At 41.0% G+C, this 21,760-nt stretch overlaps 1 protein-coding gene across 1 annotated transcript; it reads right to left on the bottom strand.

The window, feature by feature from the left end:
• Positions 1 to 2,983: 2,983 nt before the first annotated feature.
• Positions 2,984 to 21,676, bottom strand: fcf1 (FCF1 rRNA-processing protein). The gene is made up of 8 exons (XM_041213794.1): positions 21,603 to 21,676; positions 17,739 to 17,806; positions 16,472 to 16,543; positions 15,071 to 15,219; positions 12,957 to 13,029; positions 12,140 to 12,227; positions 9,492 to 9,586; positions 2,984 to 3,143 (listed from the first exon to the last, which is right to left on the bottom strand). The coding sequence occupies exons 1-8, from the start codon at positions 21,642 to 21,644 to the stop codon at positions 3,095 to 3,097; spliced, it is 636 nt and encodes a 211-aa protein (XP_041069728.1). The 5' UTR covers positions 21,645 to 21,676; the 3' UTR covers positions 2,984 to 3,094.
• Positions 21,677 to 21,760: the final 84 nt, after the last annotated feature.

The following is a 21,760-nucleotide window of genomic DNA, read 5'->3' on the forward strand; positions in this document are numbered from 1 at the left end:
CTCCAGTTGGCGGAGAGCTCCCCCCTATCAATTCCCATTGACTCCAATTTTGTTAGGGCTCAGTCAAATGCTGCCTTGATGCCAAGGGCAGTCACTCACACCTCACCTCTGGAGTTCAGCTTTTTTGTCCATGTTTGAACCAATTCTGTTTTGAGGTCAGGAGCTGAGTGGCCCTGGCGGAACCCAAATTGATTGTCAGTGACCAGGTTGTTGCTAAGCAAGTGCCGCTTGATAGCATTGTTGATGACCCTTTCCATCACTTTACTGATGACCAGGAGTCGATTGATGGGGCGGTAATGGGGGCCAGGTTGGATTTGTCCTGTTTGTGTACTGGATTTACCAGGGCAATTTTCCACATTGTCGTGCAGATGTTATAGCTGTACTAGAACAGCTTGGCTAGGGCCATGGCAAATTCTGGAGCACAATATTTCAGTACTATTGCTGGAATATTGTCAGGACCCATAACCTTTGCAGTATCCACTGCCTTCAGCTGTTTCTTGATATCACATGGAGTGAATTGAATTGGCTGAAGACTGGTATCTGTGATGCTGGTGACCTCCGGAGGAGACTGAGATGGATCATCCACTTGGCACTTCTCTTTGAAGATTGCTGCAAATGCTTCAGCCTTATCTTTTGCACTGATGGGTTGGCTGCTCCATCATTGAGGATTTGGATATTTGTGGAGCCTCCTCCTCCAGTTAATTGTCCACTACCATTCAGGACCGTTTGCGGCAGGACTGCAGAGCTTAGATACAGCAGATCTTACATAGGAGAGATGGTGGTGTAGAGACATTGTCACTGAATTGATAATCCAGAGACCCAGGGGCAATGCTCTGGGGACCTGGGTTTGAATCCCACCATAGCAGATGGTGAAATTTGAATTCAATAAAATGATGACCATGAAATTGTTGCCATTTTTTGTAAAATCTGACTCACTAATGCCCTTTAGGGAAGGATATCTGCCATCCATGTGACTCCAGACCCAGACCCACAGCAACACGGTTGACTCTTAAATACCCTCTAAACAATGGCAATTAGGGTTGGGCAATAAATGTTGGCCTGGATAGTGATTAGTTATACCCACATCCCAAGAACGAATATATAAAAAAAAATCTGATCCATTGGTTGTGGAATCACTTAGGTCTACCACCTGCTGCTTGTGCTATTTGGCATGGTAGTAGTCCTGAGCTGTAGCTTTGCCAGGTTGACACCTCATTTTTGGTATGCCAGTGCTGCTCCTGGCATACCCTCCTGCACTCTTCATTGAGCTACGGTTGGTCCCTTGGCTTGGTGGTAATGCTAGAGTGAGGGATATGCTGGGCCATGAGGTTACAGATTGTGGCAGAGTACAATTCTGCTGCTGCCGCCAATGGCCCACAGCACATCATGGTTGCCCAGTCTTGAGTTGTTAGATCTGTTCAAAATCTATTCGACTTAGCATGGTGGTAGTGCCACACAGCAGGATGGAGGGTATCCTCAATGTGATGATGGGGCTTCATCTCCACAAGGACTGTGCGGTGGTCACTCCTACCAATACTGTCTTGGACAGATACATCTGTGACAGGTAGGTTGGTGAGGATGAGGTCAAGTATGTTTTTCCCTCTTGTTGGTTCCCTCACCATCTGCCGCAGACCCCGTCTAGCAGCTATGTCCTTGACCAGTTCGGTCTATAGTGGTACTACTGAGCCACTCTTGGTGAAGGACATTGGAGTCCCTCACCCAGGGTACATTCTGTACCCTTGTTACCTCCAGGTAGTGTTCAACATGGAGGTGTACTGATTCATTATTAGCTTGTTTTGGGGGGCGGGGGGGGGGGGGGGGGATTTGAAAACGGTACGTGGTAATTAGCAGGAGGTGTCCTTGTCCATATTTGACCTGATGCCATGAGATTTCAAGGGGTCCAGAGTCAATGTTGAGGACTCTAAGGGCAACTCCATCCCGAATGTATACCACTGTGCCACCATCTCTGCTGGGTCTGTCCTGCCCGTAAGACATGATGGTAATGGTGGTCTGGGACATTGTCTGTAAGGTATGATTCCATGAGTATGACTATGTCAGGCAGAGGGTATACTGTATTCATATATAGATAATATATATATGCAAAATATTCACATTTTCCCATAATTCAGTGGGCAGTGTCAACCACGTTGCTGTGGGTTTGGAGTCACATGTAAGTCAGACCAGGCAGATTTCCTTCCCTAAAGGACATAAGTGAACCAGATGGTTTCATAATCATTTTAGACTTTTAATTCCAGATTGTTATTGAATTCACATTTCAAACCCAAGTCCCCATGGTAATGCTCTGGGTTTCTGGATTACTAGTCCAGCGACAATACCACTATTCCACTGCCTTCCCTGTGTCGGACAGGAGGGATGGGCCATACAGTCTTCTGTCCATCAATGTTTGTACATTGTAGAAGGATGCTTCCTTGCCTTGAGTTGTATGTTCAAATATGCCAGCTACTGGCCCAAAGTAAATCAAAGAACAGATACAGTGGCAGTAAGTTAGTAGAGATAATATTGAAAAGTAAAACTGTACAAAATTATACTTAGCAAAAAAAGGTAAAATCACCACCACTTAGGCATACAGGCAATGGTATTGATTCAATTCTTCACCTTATTAGTCAGCTTATTTCAGCCAGCACTCTGGGAGGTATGCTACCTGACATAGCTTCCCTAGATTTAGGAAAATTTATTTACAGCTCCCGTTTCCAATTGGCAAACAGTACCTCCAGTTAGAAGTAACCACATGAAGACTTAATAAAGATAAAGTGAGGCTCAACTGTCATTTCCTTCACTGTCGAGGCTCAAAGATGATGCCCTGTTTCGGCAATGAATTTAACCACATCTTTTGAACAATAATCAAAGAGGAGAGAATATTGGAAGGGAAAAAAAGCACAGGGCAATCCCATTTACAAATTGGAATTAGATTTCCCAAAATAACAACTTAATTTACTAACAAACAACAATCTTTTCTGAAAAATGTAGAGCATGCACGAGCCAAGTGTTTATTCAAAATGTACTGAGGCAAATGCATTTCATCTGATAAAGCGCAACGCCAATTGTTTGGTGCAAGTAGAGTAGTACTGCCTTTTCAAAATCTGGGGGCACCGTAGTCATCAGGCATCCGTTCAATGTTGTACCTGAAAGAAAAATAATATTGTATAGCAGAGTGCTCATTATCAAACTGCTTATTAATACAATCTGTCCAGCATACATGCAAGAAAGGAAGAATGCATTTGCATTTAATATAGTACCTTTCATGACCTTAGAACGTTTCTAAGTGCTTCACAGCCAATTAATTTTGAAGTGCAGACACTTTTGCAATTTAGGGCAATATGGCAGCCAATTTTTGCACACAGCAAGGTTCCAAGAGCAGCATGGAGATAAATGATCAGTTAATATGTTTAGTGCTGTTGGTTGAGAGATTAATGTTAGCCACGATGCTGGTAGAATTTCCTTGCTCATCTTCAAGTAATGCGATGAGATCCTTCTGGTTTACTTAAGAGGACAGATAAGACCTGCTTTAATAAGATGTCCAAAGGCAGCCACGCCCACCCCACTCCCCTCAGTCTGCAGATATTAATGAATGATTGCTGTATTGCCAGAGATGCCTTGCTGAAGTGGCAAAGTAGACTGTCAAATATATGAAGGTTAAAGTTGCTCACAATTATTGCAGTACCTTTCTTAAAAGCCCCTATTATTTCTTGATAAAAAGCCTGTCCAACAGCGCAGATGCTTTTAGGGGGCCGACAGACAACTCCCACCAGTGACTTCATTCCCTTGCTGTTTCATATCTCTATCTGAACGGATTCTACATCTTGATCTTGAGCTAAGATTGTTTCTCACTATAGTATTGAACTCATTCTTTATTAATGGAGCTAACCCACCTCCTTTTTTTTCCCTTCCTATTCTTCCAAAATGTCTTGTATCCCAGAATATTCAGTTCCCAATCTTGGTCACCTTGTAACCACTTCTCAGGTAAGATCTGATAGCCATTCCATTTGTTTCTATTTGTGCCATCAATTCACCTACCTTGTTACAAATGATCTGTGCATTCAGATAAAGAACCTTCAGTTTTGTCTTTTTACCATTTTTCCTACTCAACATATTTGCTGGTGCAGACTTATGTTTATACTCTATTCATTCCTGTTGCACTCTGTTTAATCATCACTGTGTACGAATGCCTTGTCTTTTCTCCCTAACTTTCTACATTTCTTGCCCATGCTGCCTGCCCACCCCCACCAATGTTTAGTTTAAAGCCCTATCTACAGCTCTGGTTATTTGATTCACCAGGACACTGGTTCAAGTGAAACCCAACCCAATGGAACAACTTCCTGTTTCCCAGTACTGCTGGCAGTGTTCCATGAATTGAAACCCATTTCTCCCAAACAAATCTTTGAGTCACATATTCAACTATATTTACCATATGCCAATTTGCTCTTGGCTCAAGTAGTAACCCAGAGATTATTACCTCTGCGGTTCTGCTTTTTAATTTAGTCTCTAGCTACAGATGCTCTCTTGGTCATACCTAAGATGTTGGTACCCATGGCAACTGGATCCTTCCCCACCCATTCCAAGTTCCTCTCCAGCCCCAAGGAGGCGCCCTTAACTCTGGCACCGGGCAGGCAAAACAGCCTTCGGGATTTTCACTCTTACCTGCAGAGAGAGTATCTATTCTCCCAACTATACTGTCCCCTACAATTACTACATTCCTCTTATTCCCACAACTTAAATGGCTTCTTGTACCACAGTGCTGTGGTCAGTTCGCTCATCCTCCCAGCCGTCCCTGCTCTCATCCACATAGGCTGCAAAAACCTTGTACCTGTTGGAGAAATGCAAGGGCTGCGGCTCCCCCAATGCTACCTTCTGGATCCCTATGCTTGCCTCACTCCCAGTCACACCCTCCTGTCCCCCACCATGGACCAAATGTGAAAAATTACCTTAAGGGTGTGACTGCCTCCTGGTAATTTTCTGCCCTACTCATCAACTCTCAGCTGAAGTTCCTTGAACCACAGACACCTAATGCAGTCTATCACATTGATCTCTACCAGTTCTCAAATGCTGCAGCTGCAACACATCACCTGCCCTGCCATCTCTATTGCAGCTCACCACTACCTTCTCAAGGGCAGTTAGGGGTGGGTAATAAATGCTGGCCTAGCCAGCGATGCCCACATCCCATGAATGAATAGTTTAAAAACATAGAACTAATGAAGTGGTGTTCAGTTTTGAAATATTTCTCAATTGTTCATTTGCAGTTTTTAATCTAGGTAACCAAATTGTCAAAGGGTGAGTTCCTGGAGTATATTCAGGATGGTTTCTTAGTACAGTATGGTGTGGAACCAACCAGGAAACAGGCAATTTTTGACCTGTTGATGTGTAACGAGACTTGGTTAATTAACAATCTTATTGTAAAGGATTGACTAGGGAAAGGTGATCATAATATGATGGAATTTCAATATTGATTGTGGGAGTGAAAAACCTGGGTATTTTGAAATTAAATAAAGCTAAACTTAAATAATAGATTAAATGGTCAGACTGAAGGTAAACAGTGACAGACATTTAAGGAGATATTTCAAGATTCTCAACCAAGGTATATTCCTATGGGAAGGGTGAACCATCCGTGTCTAACTAAGAATATTCAATATGATATCAAATTAAAAGAAAGGGCATACAATGTTGTGAAGATTGGTAAGCTAGAAGATTGGGAAAATTTTAGAAACCACCAAAGGATGACTCAAAAGAAGGGAGAAAATGGTTGAAACTAGATAAAATATAAAAGTTGACAGTAAGAGCTTCTACAAGTATATAAAAAGGAAGAGAGTCGTAAACTAAATGTTGGTCCTTTTCAAGATGGGAATGTTGAATTAATGGAAACCAAGGAAACTGCAGAGACTCTGAACATGTATTTTGTATCTGCATTCATGTAGAAAATAGTGAAATAGTATCCCAATAATAGTAGAAAATCAGGGGGCAAAAGGGAGGAAAGAAGGAAGGAACTTAAAACAATCGCTGTCACTAGAGAAAAAGTACTAGGCAAACTAATGGGACTAAAGGCTGACAACTCCCCTGGACTTGATGACCTGCATCTTAGGGTCTCAAAAGAAGTAGTAGATGCATTGGCTGTAATCTTCCAAAATTGCCCTATTATCTAAAAACATCCCAGCCGATTGGAAAATCGCAAATGTATTACCCCCATTCAAGAAATGAGACTGATGGAAAGCAGAAATCTATAGACCAATTAGTCTAACATCTGCCATTGGGTAAATACTAGAATCCATTATTAAGGAAGTAGTAGCAGACATTTAGAAAATCATAATACAAAAAAGCAGAGTGAACATAGATTTATGAAACGGAAATCATGTTTGACTAATTTATTAGATTTATTTTAGGATATAACGAGCAGGATGGATAAAGGGGAACCCAGAAGATGTGTTTTTGGATGTTTAAAGGCATTCAAAAAGGTGCCACAAAAAAAGTTACTAAACAGGAGCTCATGGTGTTGCATGTATAGATTGGTAAACTAACAAAAAACAGGGTCAGGATAAAATGGTTATTTTTGGGTTGGCAAACTCTAACTAGTGGGGTGTCACATGAACCAATGCTTGGGTCTCAACTACTGTATTAATAATTTGGATGAAGGGACAGATTGTATTGTAGCCACATTTGTCCACAATGCAAAAATAGATGGGAAAGCAAGTTGTGAGGAGGACACAAAGAGTCTGCAGAGGGATATAAATAGGCTGTGTTATCCACTTTAGCAGTAAGAATGGAAAAGCAAAATGTCAATTAAATAGAGAGACTACAGAATGCTGTGGTGCAGAGGGATCTGGATGTACATGAAACACAAATAGTTAGCATGTAGGTACAGCGGGCAAATAGGAAGGCAAATGGAATACTGGCCTTTATTGCAAGGGGAATAGAATATAAAATTAGGGAAGCCTTGCTTCAGCTGTACAGTTCATTTGTGATACCGTATCTGGCATACTGCCAGTTTTGGTTTTCTTATCTATAGAGGGATATACTTGCATTACAGGCAGTTTAAAGAAGGTTCACCAGGTTGATTCCTGAGATGAAACTGTTGTCTTATCAGGAAAGGTTGGCAGGTTGGGCCTATAGTTATGGGAGTTTAGAAGAATGAGAGATCTTATTGAAACATCTAAGATTTTGAGGGGGCTTGATGCTGAGGGGTTGTTTCTCTCTAGAACTTGAGAGGTGGGGTGGGCTTAGTTTCAGAATAAGGAATCATTGATTTAAGATGGAGATGGGGTGGGGGGGTTTTCTTCACTCAGAGGGTCATGAATCTTTAGATTCTCTAAGCCAGAGCTGTAAAGGCTGAGTCATTGAACATATTCATGGCTGAGATAGACACAGTTTTGAACTATAGGGGAGTCAAGGGTTATGGGGATCAGGCATGAAAATAGAGTTGAGGCCAAGATCAGATGAGCCATGATCTTATTGAAAGGTGCTGCAGGCTCCAGGGGCTGTATGACCCACTAATGCTCCTATTTTCTTATGTTCTTAGGTTCTGTACTCAAGTTGCTAGGGCAGTGCTGGAGCCCACAACTTTCAGACTCAGAGTTAGGGGTGCTACCACTGAGCCAAAGTTGACAGGAGTTCACAGGAAATGCTGGAAAATCCATTTTCACAAGGATAGTATAAAATGTTAGGCTAAGCTCAAGCTGTGGATTTAATACAAGGATGTGGAGCGTTCTAAGAGGCACCAGTTAGGACAAGAAAACAACAATTACCATGGCATCCAGGGAATTAGAGGAAAATTGGATTAAAATACATAGTTCCAACGCGGAGCTAACATCAACATAGCTACAATGGACCCAATGACACCATCTGCACTAAATTTCTACAACACTATGGTGCAGACCTATGGCTTTGATATCCATTCTCCTTCCAAAAAAACTTAAACGGAGAACCATATCTCTGGACTATGTGAAAACATTTCAAAAATTCATTTTTCATCTAGCCAGGAATAATGAGCTAAAGTTTGACTTGGCTACAACAATGGAGAGAATAGCTAAAGCTTCGGGTTTTACAAGTGTCTGGTATCAAATGACTGGTTTTGCCAGCATACAGGAGAAAATATTTCTAGAATGAGTTACCTCATCAAGAGTAGCCAAAGGGTAACATAATTAATAACACCACAGCTTGAGTCATGCATCTAGACATTTTTCAGAAAATGTATTAAAATTACATTAATCCTTACAAATAAAATTTAATTGTGCTGACATATTCCCAGTGTTACCAAAGCTATTGTTTTACAGTGAATTATCAAAGTGATGTGTGCACACATACACACATTGCTGAAAATAATTGAATATATGGGCGGTAAATGACAAAGGCCAATCCAGTATTTCCAGCATTTCCTGTTTTAATTTTATATTTCCAGTAGCCTCATTTGGAGAGATGGTGGTGCAGTGGTAATGTCACTGGACTAGTACTGTAGAGGCCCAGGCTAATGCCTAGGTTCAAATCCCACTGCAGCAACTGATGAAATTTAAATTCAATTAATAGCCTCAGTAATGGTGACCGTGAAACTATCGTTGATTGTCATAAAAGCCCATCTAGTTCACTAATGTCCCTTGGGGAAGGAAATTTGCCATCCTCACCTGGTTTGGCCTACATGTGATCCTAGACCCATAGCAATGTGGCTGACTCTTAAATGCCCTCTAAAATGGTCTAGCAAGATGAGAGCAATTAGGGGTGGGCAACAAATGGTGGATTTGCCAGTGATGCACACCTCCCATGAAAAGATAAAGAAAAAAATAGTTTTATTCCAATAATTGGCTTTGTTTAAAAATGAATGCATTTTTAAAATACATTTAAAAATATATATTTGGTGTAAATGGGCTAGAAGTGAATATGTATGCATGAGGTTGAGATTGTATACGTGTGCATTATGACTGAAGGAGATACAGGAGCCTGAAATAACTATCTGGAACATAACAGCTGTCTAGATGGATTGCATCCTATCTACCGGATGTAGGACACATACTGTACAAGTAAAAGGCCTCAGTAAAAAATGTAGGTGTAGCCTCATTATATTGCAGATTGCACAACAGCATAGGTCTATCCAAATTCATCATTTGCAATTTGTTTCTCAACAGGCTTGCAGGCTGACACTTTGGAAAATATACTTCCTCTGAAGTCAGAGAAGTGTTAGCCCCCTGATTAGGGAGAAGGGAATGTCATACATGAGAAGTAAACCACACCCACAACAAACCTGAGTACAATTCAGAGCCCAATACAGAACAATAAGGACCAATGTGCGAAAATGATGAGCCAACAGCTGGAAACATTTCAAAATTAATAAGCAGCGACTCACTGGAAGAATTTAGAAAAGAATTGGATAGATTTTGGGTTCAGCAAAGACTAGAAGGGTGTGAATTTTATCTAAGAAAAACATGGTCAAGATTGTGTCCTATTTGATGGGGATGCACAGGATAAATGGTCTTTTCTAGTTTTTATGCTCTTACCTATGATTAGAGATGTACATAATAGGAACCCCTGGAATTTTCCGGATCCTCCTCTTGAGATCTCTGTCCACTGTTGCTACAATGTAACATTTGTGCTGCAAGGGAGAAAAAATAAGTTAAAAATTGCCTCGTTAAAAAAAATTGTCCAATTCTGGGCACCACACTTAAGGATGGAGATGTCAAGGCTTTGGAGGGGGCACAGAGGAGATTTGCTGGAATAGTCCCAGGGATGAGGGATTGCAATTACATGGACAGACTGGAGGAGGTGAGTTGTTCATACAGGAACAGGAGTAGGCCATTCGGCCCATCCAGTCTGCTCTGCCATTCAATTAGATCATGGTTGATCATCTACCTCAATGCCACTTTCGCGCACTATCTTCATATCTCTTGATATCATTGGTCTCTAGAAATCTATCGATTTCTGTCTTGAACATGCTCAATGATCAACCTTCCACAGTCCCCTGGGGTAGAGAATTCCAAAGATTCACCACCCTCTGAGTGAAGAAATTCCTCCTCATCTCAGCCTTACCCTGAGATTGTGCTCCCTGGTTTTTGACTTACCAGTCAGCAGAAACATCTTATCTACATCCACCCTGTCACGCCCTGTAAGAATTTTGTAAGCTTCAATGAGGTCACCCATGATTCTTTGAAACTCTAGGGAATACAGACCCAGTCTCCTCAATCTCTCCTCATAAGACAATCCCACAATCCCAGGGATTAATTTGGTGAACCTCCATTGCTCTATAGCAAGTATATTCTTCCTTAGATAAGGGGAACAAAATTGTACACAATAGTCGAGATGAGGTCTCACCAAGGCTCTATATAACAGAAGCAAGGCATCCTTATTCATGTACTCAAACCCCCTTGCAATGAACAGCAACATACTATTTGCCTTCTTAATTGCTTGCTGCACCTGCATGCTAGCTTTTAGTGATTCATGAACAAGGACACCCAGGTCCCTTTGGACATCCGCACTTCCCACCTCTCACCGTCTAAGAAATATTCTGTTTTCTCTACCCAGTTTGGCGTCATCAGCAAATTTGGAAATATTACAATTGGTCCCCACATCCAGATCATTTACATAGATTGTGAATAGCTGTGGACCTAGCACTGGTTCTTGCGCTACTCCACTAATAACAGTCTGCCACTCTGAGAATGATCCGTTTATTCCTCCTCTCTGCTTTCTGCCTGTTAATCTATTCTCAATCCATGCTAGTATATATTCCCCAAGTCCATGCGTTCTAATTTTATTTACTAACCTCCTTATTAAAGGAACCTTATCAAAAGCCTTCTGAAAATCCAAATACACCACATCCATTGTTCTCCTTTATCTATTCTGCAATAACATCCTCAAAAAATGCCAACAAGTTGTCAAACATGATTTCCTTTCATTAATTCATGATGCCTCTCCCCAATTTTACCATTCTTTTCTAAATGTCCAGTTATCACATCCTTTATAATAAATGTGAACATTTTCCTTACTACTGACCTCAGACTAACAGGTCTGTAGTTCTCCATTCTCTCTCTTCCTCCCTTCTTAAATTATGGGGTTATGTTTGCTACTTTCCAGTCCGGGGGAGCCTTTCTAGAATCAATAGAATTTAGGATAACCACCAATGCATCCACTATCTCGCTAGCCACCTCTTTCAACACTTTGGGATGAAGCTCATCTGGTCCAGATTTGCCAGCCTTCTATCCAGTTAACTTTTCAAGTAATACCTCTGTACTAATACTAATCTCTTTTATTTCCTCAGTTTCACAAGTTCCTTGGGGGCAAAGTATTTTGGGAGATTTTCTGTATCTTCTTCTGTGAGTGCACAAAGTAACTGTTTAGGTCACCTTAGAGAAGGCCAAGAGAAAATTTGATGGAATTGTTTAAAATTGTGACGAGTTTAGATAAGAGTAGATAAAGAGAAACGGTTTTCAATAGCCAAACGACTGATAACCTGAAGGCACAGATTTAAAGTGATTGTTGAAAGAACCAGAGGTGACTTGGAAAAAACGTTTTTATGCAACGGGTGGTTAGGATTTGGCCTGATAAGATGATGGGCAAATTGAAGAAAGGAATTGGATAAATATTTGAAGGAAAAAAAATTGCAGATATGGGGAAAGAGCAGGGGAGTATCTTTGAAGGAGTCGGTGCAGACTCAATGGACCAAAAGTCTTCCTTTAGTGCTGTACTATTCTATGACTTTCTTGGACATTTGATCTCTAGCGTTTGTGCACAGGGATATCATTCACGATAAAATGCGAAGAGCCTGGTCTACTTCTGCAATTTGGCACATTAATTTAGGCCAGAACAGAGACAAATAGTCAGAAGGTCTAACATTAAAGCCCTGATCTTGGCTGTATTAAATTATCAGAACTGAAGTAGTAATCGGGTGCTACAATTGCCCTCCTTGGGGTTATATCCATTATTTAATCTAGCTTGAATGTGCATGCATACAGATAGTGGGCAAAGCTATGATATACCTTATGGCTAGACATGAAGAATGGCCATTTGCATCAGGTGCAAGAGAGCTGCTGGTGCTTGTAAAACAGTAGCCTAATACCTTTAAGGCAGGCAGATATTAGAGGGAAAAAATTTGCTAAAATATAAATGTTTTCAAAATATTTTGATAAATGAGCAGCAGTGGGTTTTTTCTTACCTGTGTGACTCGCTGCACTAGGCAATCATCAGCATATGTTCCTTTGTGTGTGCAAGGTAATCGCTCAAACCGTGGATCCTTTGCTATTCTGGAAAAGCACAACAAAAACGTTACAAATTCAGCAATCGCATTCTGGCTCCCAATGACCTACACTGAACATATTTGCAATTTTTAAAATTCTAGATGTTTTTGGCTTCCAAGTGTTGGACTACTCCTGTCAATGAATCTTGAATAGCTATTGCTTGGAAACTGGTACTTTCACTGCATCTGGAACTCTATAATTAAAAGTGTGACACTTGCAGAGAACATTGGGCTATCCGAAGTATGTCACAGTTGCACAGTGATTATATTACTGGACTAGTAAGTTTGAGGCCTGGATTAATGACACAGAGGCATGAGTTCAAATCCTATCATTGTAGCTGCGGAATTTAAATTCAGCTAATTAATTAAGCCCGGAATGAAAAGCTAGTATCAGTAATGGATAATGGCAGCCCGTCCACTGAAACACCATCGCACCAAGTCTCACATTACCCTGACTTGGAAATATATAATTGTTCCTTCATCATCACTAGGTCAAGATCCTGGAAACCCTCCCTAACAGCCTTGGGGAAGTATTTTCACAACGCAGACCGAAGTTGTTCAAGAAGGCAGTTCACCACCACCTTCTCAAGGGCTATTGGGGATGGTCAATAAATGCTGTCCTTGCCATCACCACCCACATCCAATGAATGAATAAAACACACACACATACATATTCCTGGATGAGTTTTTGAGTTCAGGTGAAACACTGATGAACGTGTTCTAGAAATTCTTTTACCTGAGTGCGACCCTGTACTTCTGTCCCAGCTTCTCGATTTCTGCCATCACACAGTCTGTGATACAGGGAACACCTAGAGAAAATGCAGAGATCACACCTTGTATCGATGTTTTGTTTTATTGTGGAACTTTTCTTTCTCTCTTTCAACTTCCAGAGAAAGCTTTGCCAGCAATGCCCATCTTACAGGAAGTAATGCTTAACAATTGATTACATGTCTAATTTTGCTCAATTTTATTTAAACAATCACTTGCAACTCACACATACAACAACTCCATCCTTTGCAGTAAATGCTCAAATCCATTCTTTATTATTGTGTTTCTAGTATGTATATCCCTATTTATATCCATCTCTATAGCTATCACACTCTGCAGGTTTGTCTGTCCCAGTGTGACTGTTTCTCTCTTTCCCTCCTTCCTGTGGTTCTCTGTCTGTCCTTATGCAACCATTTTTCAGTCCCAATGTTTTTTTTTTTGTCTGTGTGTATATGTGCTTCTCTCTCTCTCTGGTGCTATGATCAGCAATTGAGAGACTGGAATATCAGAGTGCCCTCACAAGTGAGTGCATGTGCACTTGCCTGCAAGAAAGGAGTGTGAGAGAATGTAGAAATAAATGAAGTTTTTAATTTAAATGCAGAAGTGGTCTAGCATTTTTCCCTGTATAGATTAGCTTATTACATAAACGGTGCATTCAAAAATCAGACAATTAAGAGAATCTTAATTTTGCAGGAATATTTTCCCACAATATAACCTGACCTCCCCTCCTTCAATATTCAGAATCTGCTTTGCTCCCCTAGATTCAGTGTTGCATAGTACTGTTGAATCAACAATATCTGACGCAGAATTCACAGCGCAAATCGCAAAAACATAAAAACAACTTTCCTTTCTCTTTTGCACATTATCAATAATCCCTACAGTTTAAAGACATTTCCGAACCACGAGGTATTCACAAGCCATTGGTTGCTGCATATTTGATCACCAGTGTTACTCTCTGCATTTTGAAAATGTTATTCTGTGACAAAAGACACCAACTCTTGCTCCTTTGAAACTTATCCCTATCTTCAAAATCCAGAAAGAAACCAATTGTAATGTTAACATAACATTTTGAAATCCTGCAAATGCACTTCTTTCATGCAAAAATTATGCACAAGGATAGGTAGCTAAAAGTATGTTGAATTTCTTCACACAGTTATGAAAATGTGTAAGTCTTTCGATTCAAAGTCAATTAAAGTATTTAAAAGGGAGATTAATTGGGAATTAAAGGTATTAAAGGATGTGAAAGGCAATTGTGCATTCCAAGCAGGAACTGTGGTTTGAGAAGCTACATTGTGTCCCTAGCTTTTATAACTCTGGCCCCTTGTGAATGTGTCTGGTTGATGGGAACATCAGGGAAAAGGCAAGGAAATAGGATTTTGAAAAGAGCTGGCATGGTAAAGAATAAATGTGGCGTAGACTCAACAAGCCAAGTGGCCTTTTCCTGTTCCTAGCTTCCTCTAACTGTCTATTCCCACTGATTGCAATATAAATTCAATTCAAATCCCAAACCTGAATACGGCTGATTTCTCATCTCTTGTGTATTATTCTTGGAAAGTACCAAGGTTTCATCCCAGAGGGGAGGTGGGGGAAATATCCATTAGGAAAGTTTTGTAGGACCATCCAAGCTTCAAGCTTGTAGAGACATCAGCAGTTCACACATGACTTAGGGAAGCAAAAAGAACTTGGTGGGGGAGGGAAAGACACAAGAACATAATAGGAGTAGGCACATGCAATTCGGCTCGTCAAGCCTGTTCCACTAGTTTATAAGATCAAGGCAGGTCCAATGTGACTGTAACTCTACATTCCTGCCTGTTCCCCATAAACGTTGTCAATCAAAAATTTATCTAACTCAACCTTGAATATGGTCAATGACCCAGCTTCCACTGCTCAGGGAGGAAGAGAATTCCAAGCACTAACGACCCTTTAACAGAAGAAATTCCTCTTCATCTCCATCTTAAATGGTAGACTTCTTATAAATAAAGGAATTGATATCCCCACACCAAAAGAACATTCATCAAAAGGAGGGATAATGGAGCACAAAAATAATTAATTTCATGAACAAGATAGCTGACAAGTACTTACACTTTGCATACAAACAGTCCATCATCGATTGCACAATGTCCAGTTTGGTCTTGATGGAGAAGTTGATAAAATTGGTGTCAACTAGGATGTAGTAGGGGGGGCCCAGCTGTGTGTTATATTGGAAAAACAGGCAAGAAGGATACTTTATCCTGAGAAAGTAAAAAGAGAAAGGTCTGTAATGATTATATTTATCTTCAGTGTATTTGAATTAAGCAAGCATATCATGTTCTTTCTTAATTTTCAACTGTAAACAGGGGATTTCAAAAAACATTTTGTAGATGTAGTTGTCTATGAATCAACAGTGTGAAAATTTTCAGGTTCTCAGGATTCCTATCTACTTAACACCAAGTTCTGCAGCACTTCATTCTGTTACCAGATATTGTTAGCATACCATGCACAGCATAACAATTTGGCCGAGAGAGAATTCCATCCTAAGTTGTGTTCTTTCTTCTATTTTTGTTGTTGAGAGGGCATCACCTCCTTCTCATCTCAACACCTCTTTGCCAAAGTCCTTCAGATGATAATTTGGATAAAGTAGCTGGTAAGGAGTAAGCCTGGTACGTAGCACTGTATGTGGACATTAGGAACAATGAAATAGCAAACTGCCCTCTGTAAGTCTTTCTGCCATGTTGAAGGGAAGTGTCCATCACATAGTTGAAGAGATTCTGAGATTTGGAACAAGAGTTAGAGGCTAGGTATGTGAACAGGCACTATAGGGATAGGACCTACCATAATTCCGGTCAGGTGCTGGGGGGGAATTGGGGTGGATGGGTAAAGACTATACACCAATTGAACTTGAAGCAATGTCCTGTCACTGGGTACTGGGATTCTAGATAGCACTGCAAGCCAAGCAGTTCCTGACTGAAAAAGCAGTGAAATGCTTGCCAAATCCATATGCTGGTAGACTACAGATTTAGCCAATTATACTTCAGTACCTTTTTGTTCCTAACCTAAATGATAACTGCCACTCAGCACATACATGAGAGCATTTATTTATATGGGGAAATGCCTAGATTTCTCAGCATCTTGTGTGGAGGTCCAAACATGGCAATGGGTTTCCATGTGTGTCCCTCTCCTGGCTGATCAAGAATGAGCTCAGATTGAAAATTGATTGTGCTGAGGATTCTGGGCATAACCCTAATGTAGAATGTTGATTGTTCAACATACCAGTGCAGCTTTTAAGTAAAGGATCCCCATTTTCTGAGATGAATGAATAATAATTATGAAATGAAAATTCCAATAAAGCAAGTTTTACTTTGACAAAGATAGAGAGCTCATTGCTGCAGAAGGACAGGAGAGAAATATTCCATTCCTGGCATTTCTCACCACCATAATTTTTTAAAACAATATAAAACTGCTAATTTAAAGTATATAATATGTAAAACCTAGCTTCAAACGTACACTTCTTTTACTTTCAGGACACTGGGGTCCTCTTTTATCGTCTTCTGAGATTTTGCTCTGTCTTTTTCTTTTCTGAAAAAAAAAAAATTTATTACCTTATATATTAAATCAACCAGTTCATGTAAACATACGAATTAAGAGCAGCAGCAGGCTACTTGGCGTCTCGTGTCTGCTCTGCCATTCAATAAGATCATAGCTGATCTGATCGTGGACCCCAACTCCACATTGGAACTCCACAGTTCCTTAGGGAGATTGTGACCATTAATGTTAAGGAGCTGAGTTCATAGTTAATAATAGAGCCTCCCATTGGGTGAAAGTAACAGATGCATACATTTCAGAGAAATAGCACAAGACCCAAAGTTAGAAATATCCTCTGCCAACTTTTCCACTTCCACAAAATACACTGACTTCTTATTGGGGTTTCACAAGCACCAGTCATCCACCAGCACCTTACACAAGTGGTTGATATTCATGTAACAACTTTGACAGGAAATGCCAGCTGGTTATTTGCTTACAGGGAAACTAGTTTAATCCAGGACCACCCTCCACTATCCAACACCATGTTTCTATCAAGAGTCACTGAACAAAGATCAGGAACAGCAACGATAGGTTAATTTTCTCCTCCTCAATGCAGCAGCATGGAGGCTAATTGCAGAGACCTTATCACTGTGTCTACTGAGATCTACCAACTTGGCACCTAACTGGGATTAAGCCTGACACTTCTACTCTGAATGGAGGAAAGCTGTGGCTTGCATTTTCTGCCTTCAATCAAGGGTTAACCAAGAGTGGCAAATCGTCATTCTGAGAGCAATTTGAACAAATTTAAAATAAAAACAGAAAATGCTGTTAAAACTCAGCAGGTCTGACAGCATCTGTGGAGAGAGAAGCAGAGCCCTGAAGAAGAGTCATTCAGACTCAAAATGTTAACTCTGTTTCTCTCGCCAAAGATGCTGTCAGACCAGCTGAGTTTTTCCAGGATTTTCTGTTCTATTTCAGATTTCCAGCATCTGCAATATTTTGCTTTGAACAAATTTAAAACCCATTTTGACATTTTTCATAGAAAAGTGCTTAAAGAGTATAGAAAACTCCTCCCATGCAAATAGCAACAAATGTTAATAGAATAATAAACCTTTGGTCTGGACTGAAGATGCCACTGCTTTCCAAGTAGAAAGTTTCACAAGAACAATGCAATAATGGCGGAAAAATGGAGAATGCTAGGCTAGTCTATCCTTTTAAGTTCCCTCCAATGACAATTCAAAAAGCTTACATTCTTGTATCTCGTAAACTAATCATTCGCTTCATAGTTGCATATTTTCTCGTTTTCTTTGCTTTTCCCTGAAAAATAAAATGAAACAACCTTAGGGCAGGCCCAGGTGACACATGCAAACAGCTCTAATGTTAACAACCAAGATATTAATTGCATAGGAAGAAAGTATCAAATCACTTGCATGCCTTACTAGAGAAGAATAAACAGAAATGTGTACATTGTAAGCTTAACTCTGAATTATAGTGACATAGCTTTAATATGAGTATAAGGAAGGTTCCATGAGTATCCCCATCCTTAACAATGGCAGAGCCCAGGATGTCAGCACAAAAATAAAAGACAGTCATTAGCAAACTCAACTGAAGGCAGCAACCAGTGGAGCAATTAAAATTGGGGACGCACAAGAGCCCAGGATTAGAGGAGTGCAGATATCTTGTAGTGTTGTGGGGCTGGAGGAGATTACAGAGTTGGGAGGTAAAAAACAAGGAGGGATTTGAAAACAAAGATGGGAATCTCAAAATCAAGACTGTTTGGCTGGGAAATAAATGTAGGTCAGCGACCACAGGAGCACAGGGAACAGGATTTGGTGCACCTTAAGACACAAGTAGAGTTTTGGACGACCTCAAGATAAAGAAGGGCAGAGTATGGGAGAATGTGTACTGGAACAGTCAAATCCAGAGGTAATGAGGGCACGAATGAGAGTTTCAGCAGCATATGAGCTGAAATGGGGCAAAGTCAGGTGATGATATGGAGGTGGAAATAGGGAATCTTAGTGAAGGCACCAAGATGAGGTCGGAAGCTCATCTCAGGGTCAAATGTGACACCAGGGTGTTGAACAAACTGGCTTACTCTCAAACTGTTGTCAGGGGCAGGGATGGAATCAGTAGCTGAGGAACAGTGTTTCCAGCTCCCGCTCCAAACTATGGGATAAAAACAAAAAAACTGCGGATGCTGGAAATCCAAAACAAAAACAGAATTACCTGGAAAAACTCAGCAGGTCTGGCAGCATCGGCGGAGAAGAAAAGAGTTGACGTTTCGAGTCCTCATGACCCCAGGGTCATGAGGACTCGAAACGTCAACTCTTTTCTTCTCCACCGATGCTGCCAGACCTGCTGAGTTTTTCCAGGTAATTCTGTTTTTGCTCCAAACTATGGCTTCAGTATTTCCAATAGTTAAGTGGAGGAAATTTCTGTTCATGCAGAACTGGATGTTGGTTAAATAGTCTGACAGTTTAGTGGAAGTACCAAGGGGGATGGTGGTGAGGCAGAGCTGGGTGACATTAGCATACACATTAAAACTAATACTGTGAGGTTGGATGATGCGCTGAGGAACAAATTTTCATCTAGATGAAAAATGGGGGGGGGGGGGGGGGGGACCATGTATAGAACATTGGGGGACACCAGAGGTAATGGTGTGGGAGCAGGAAAAGCCGCCATTTCATAAGACTCTCTGGCTACAATTAGATAGATAAGAATGGAACCAGATGAGAGGAGTCTCACCCAGCTGGATGACAATGGAGAGACATTGTGGGAGGATGGTGTGGTCAACCTTGTCAAAGGCTCAACACAGGTTGAGAAGGATGAGGAAGGAAAGGTTACATTTGTCACAGTCACACAGGACGTAATTTGTGACTTTAATAACAGCCATTTTGGTACTGTGACAGGGTCGGAGACCTAACTGTAGGGATTCAAACATGGAGTTCTAGGAAAGATGGGAACGGATTTGGGAGGTGACAACATGTGCAAGGACTTTGAAGAGGAAAAGGAGGTTGTAGATGGGATGATAGTATGCAAGGATGGTGTGGTCAAGGATTTTTTTCTTTTAAGAGAGGGATGATGATGATGGCAGATTTAAATAGAGGGCAACATCTGAAGAGCATTCTAGAACATCACTGCACAAGTTCCTCAGGCAAGTGACCATGCCCAAACATTTTTAGCTGCTTAATCTTTCCATCCAACATATGAGACATGGGGCTTTTGCTGACTATTCTTTCCAGCTGCCCCCGCCATACCCTCCCTCCACAACTACTTAAAAGCTAAGTCTTCCAGTTCAAGAAAGTTCATCAACATGACAGGTTAATTCAGTTTCTCATCATAAGGGCTGTCTCGAATGATTGCAGTACTTATAGGCTAAGAATGGTTATGCATGGAAAAAGGCCATTCGGCACATCTTGTCTGTGCTGGCTCTCTGCAGGAGCAACTCATTTAATCCCAATCCCACACCTTTTCCCCATGATCCTGTAATTTCTTTTCTCCTCAGATAATTATCCAATTCTCTTTTTAAAAGCTCGAGTGAATCAACCTTCACCACACTCTCAGACAGTGTTTTTCAGATCCTAATCGATCACTGTGTAAGAAAAAAAGTTTCCTCGTGATCATTGCTTCTCTCGTTGATCACCTCAAAATTTTGCCCTCTGGTTCTTAACCTTTCCACTTTTCTATTTTTATTTCAGATATCCAATAGCACGTTCTTACATTAGAACAGTGACTACACTTCAAAAGTATGAAAGCAAAACACTGTGGATGCTGAAATCTGAAATAAAGACAAAAAACGCCGGAAAAACTCAGCAAGTCTTGCAGCATCTGTGGAGAGAGAAACAGTGTGTCACCACATATTGTGACTCAACAAAATAAGTTCTAAGTCTAGTTGATTTTAAACACCAGCTCCTGCCTCTAATGGTCTTCTTCAGAGCTCTGAAGAAGAGTGATATGGAATCAAAACGTTAACTCTGTTTCTCTCTCCACATATGCTGCCAGACCTGCTGAGTTTTTCCAGCATTTTTTTCACAATTCAAAAGTACTTCATTGGCTATAACGTGCTTTGGGACAGTGGATGTGAAAGGCACTATATAAATACATGCCCTTCTTTTATATTTTACTTTCTCTTCTATATAAAGGATGCTTCATTCTAAACATAAACCCTTTATAAAAATATTCCCAGATGAAACATTTTCCATTGCATTTGCAGAACAGTCAAACCTGCTTAAACATGGTACAGGATATTACAAACTGGTGAGATGGGGCAGCCTGCAGTTTGATGAGGTTTTAGTCTTACAGAGTTGCGGGGAGGGGGGGGGGAGGGGAAGGGTGGGAAGAGAGCATAAGAGCCAGGGTGACTAAATGTCCTGTATTTTAAAGGATTACCCCTTATTTTTGATTGTTTGCCTCGTGTCCCTTAAGTAACATCTTTTGTCCCTTATTCCTAGGGCAGCCTGTTAGAGACTGATCCTGAGTGTCTCCAGATCAGGTTGAGTGGCTCTAGCGGGGTTGCAAGTGAGTCAGCCAGCAGACAGACGATAATGTTATGGCTCGACAGAATAAGTTCTAAGTTTTAGTTGATTTTAAACACCGACACCTGTGTCTAATGGTCACCAGCACCACCACTCCACCAAAATCTGGGTTGCCAACTGTGCTTAAATGTATCTTTGGAGGTTTCATCAATGACTTGCCCCCATGCTCTTGCCATTATTTAACCAACACATCCATCCTATGCTCTGGAAAACAAAAAGAATCATAACCCAAGTGGATGATGTTTGACTGGCAGCCAAATAGCCTTTTTACCAGATATAAAAATATTGAAGACGGGGGCAAAGAAAATAACAACAAAAATAATTTTTTTTTTTAAACGTCCCTATGATTTTTCTCCAAGGTTGCACAGAAAGTGATCCTGGAGTTTGTTGTCCAATTTCCCCAAGGCTCTAGGCCAATCTTGGACCAGCCTCGCCCCGCCGAAGCGGCCTTTAGTTTATTACACCCTGACCAGAGCACAAGTCGAACTCTCCCTGAAAACACGCAATTTCAGACAAGCTCTAAAAAGGCGAACAACATTTTTCACACAGCCCCGGTGCGTTAGCGTTCTCCCCCTCACCATGTCTCCCCGCTCGTGGTTCCAGGTCGCCGGCGACGTCATCAGCAAACGCCACGGGCCGACGTCATCAACGAAGCGACCGGCTCCCCACCCTCCAGCTTCCGGTTGCTATAGGGCCATAGAAACAACATGGGAGGGGGAAGGACTAGCTGGGTTGT

This window comes from Carcharodon carcharias, chromosome 20 (assembly GCF_017639515.1).
Source record: "Carcharodon carcharias isolate sCarCar2 chromosome 20, sCarCar2.pri, whole genome shotgun sequence".
NCBI lineage: Eukaryota > Metazoa > Chordata > Chondrichthyes > Lamniformes > Lamnidae > Carcharodon > Carcharodon carcharias.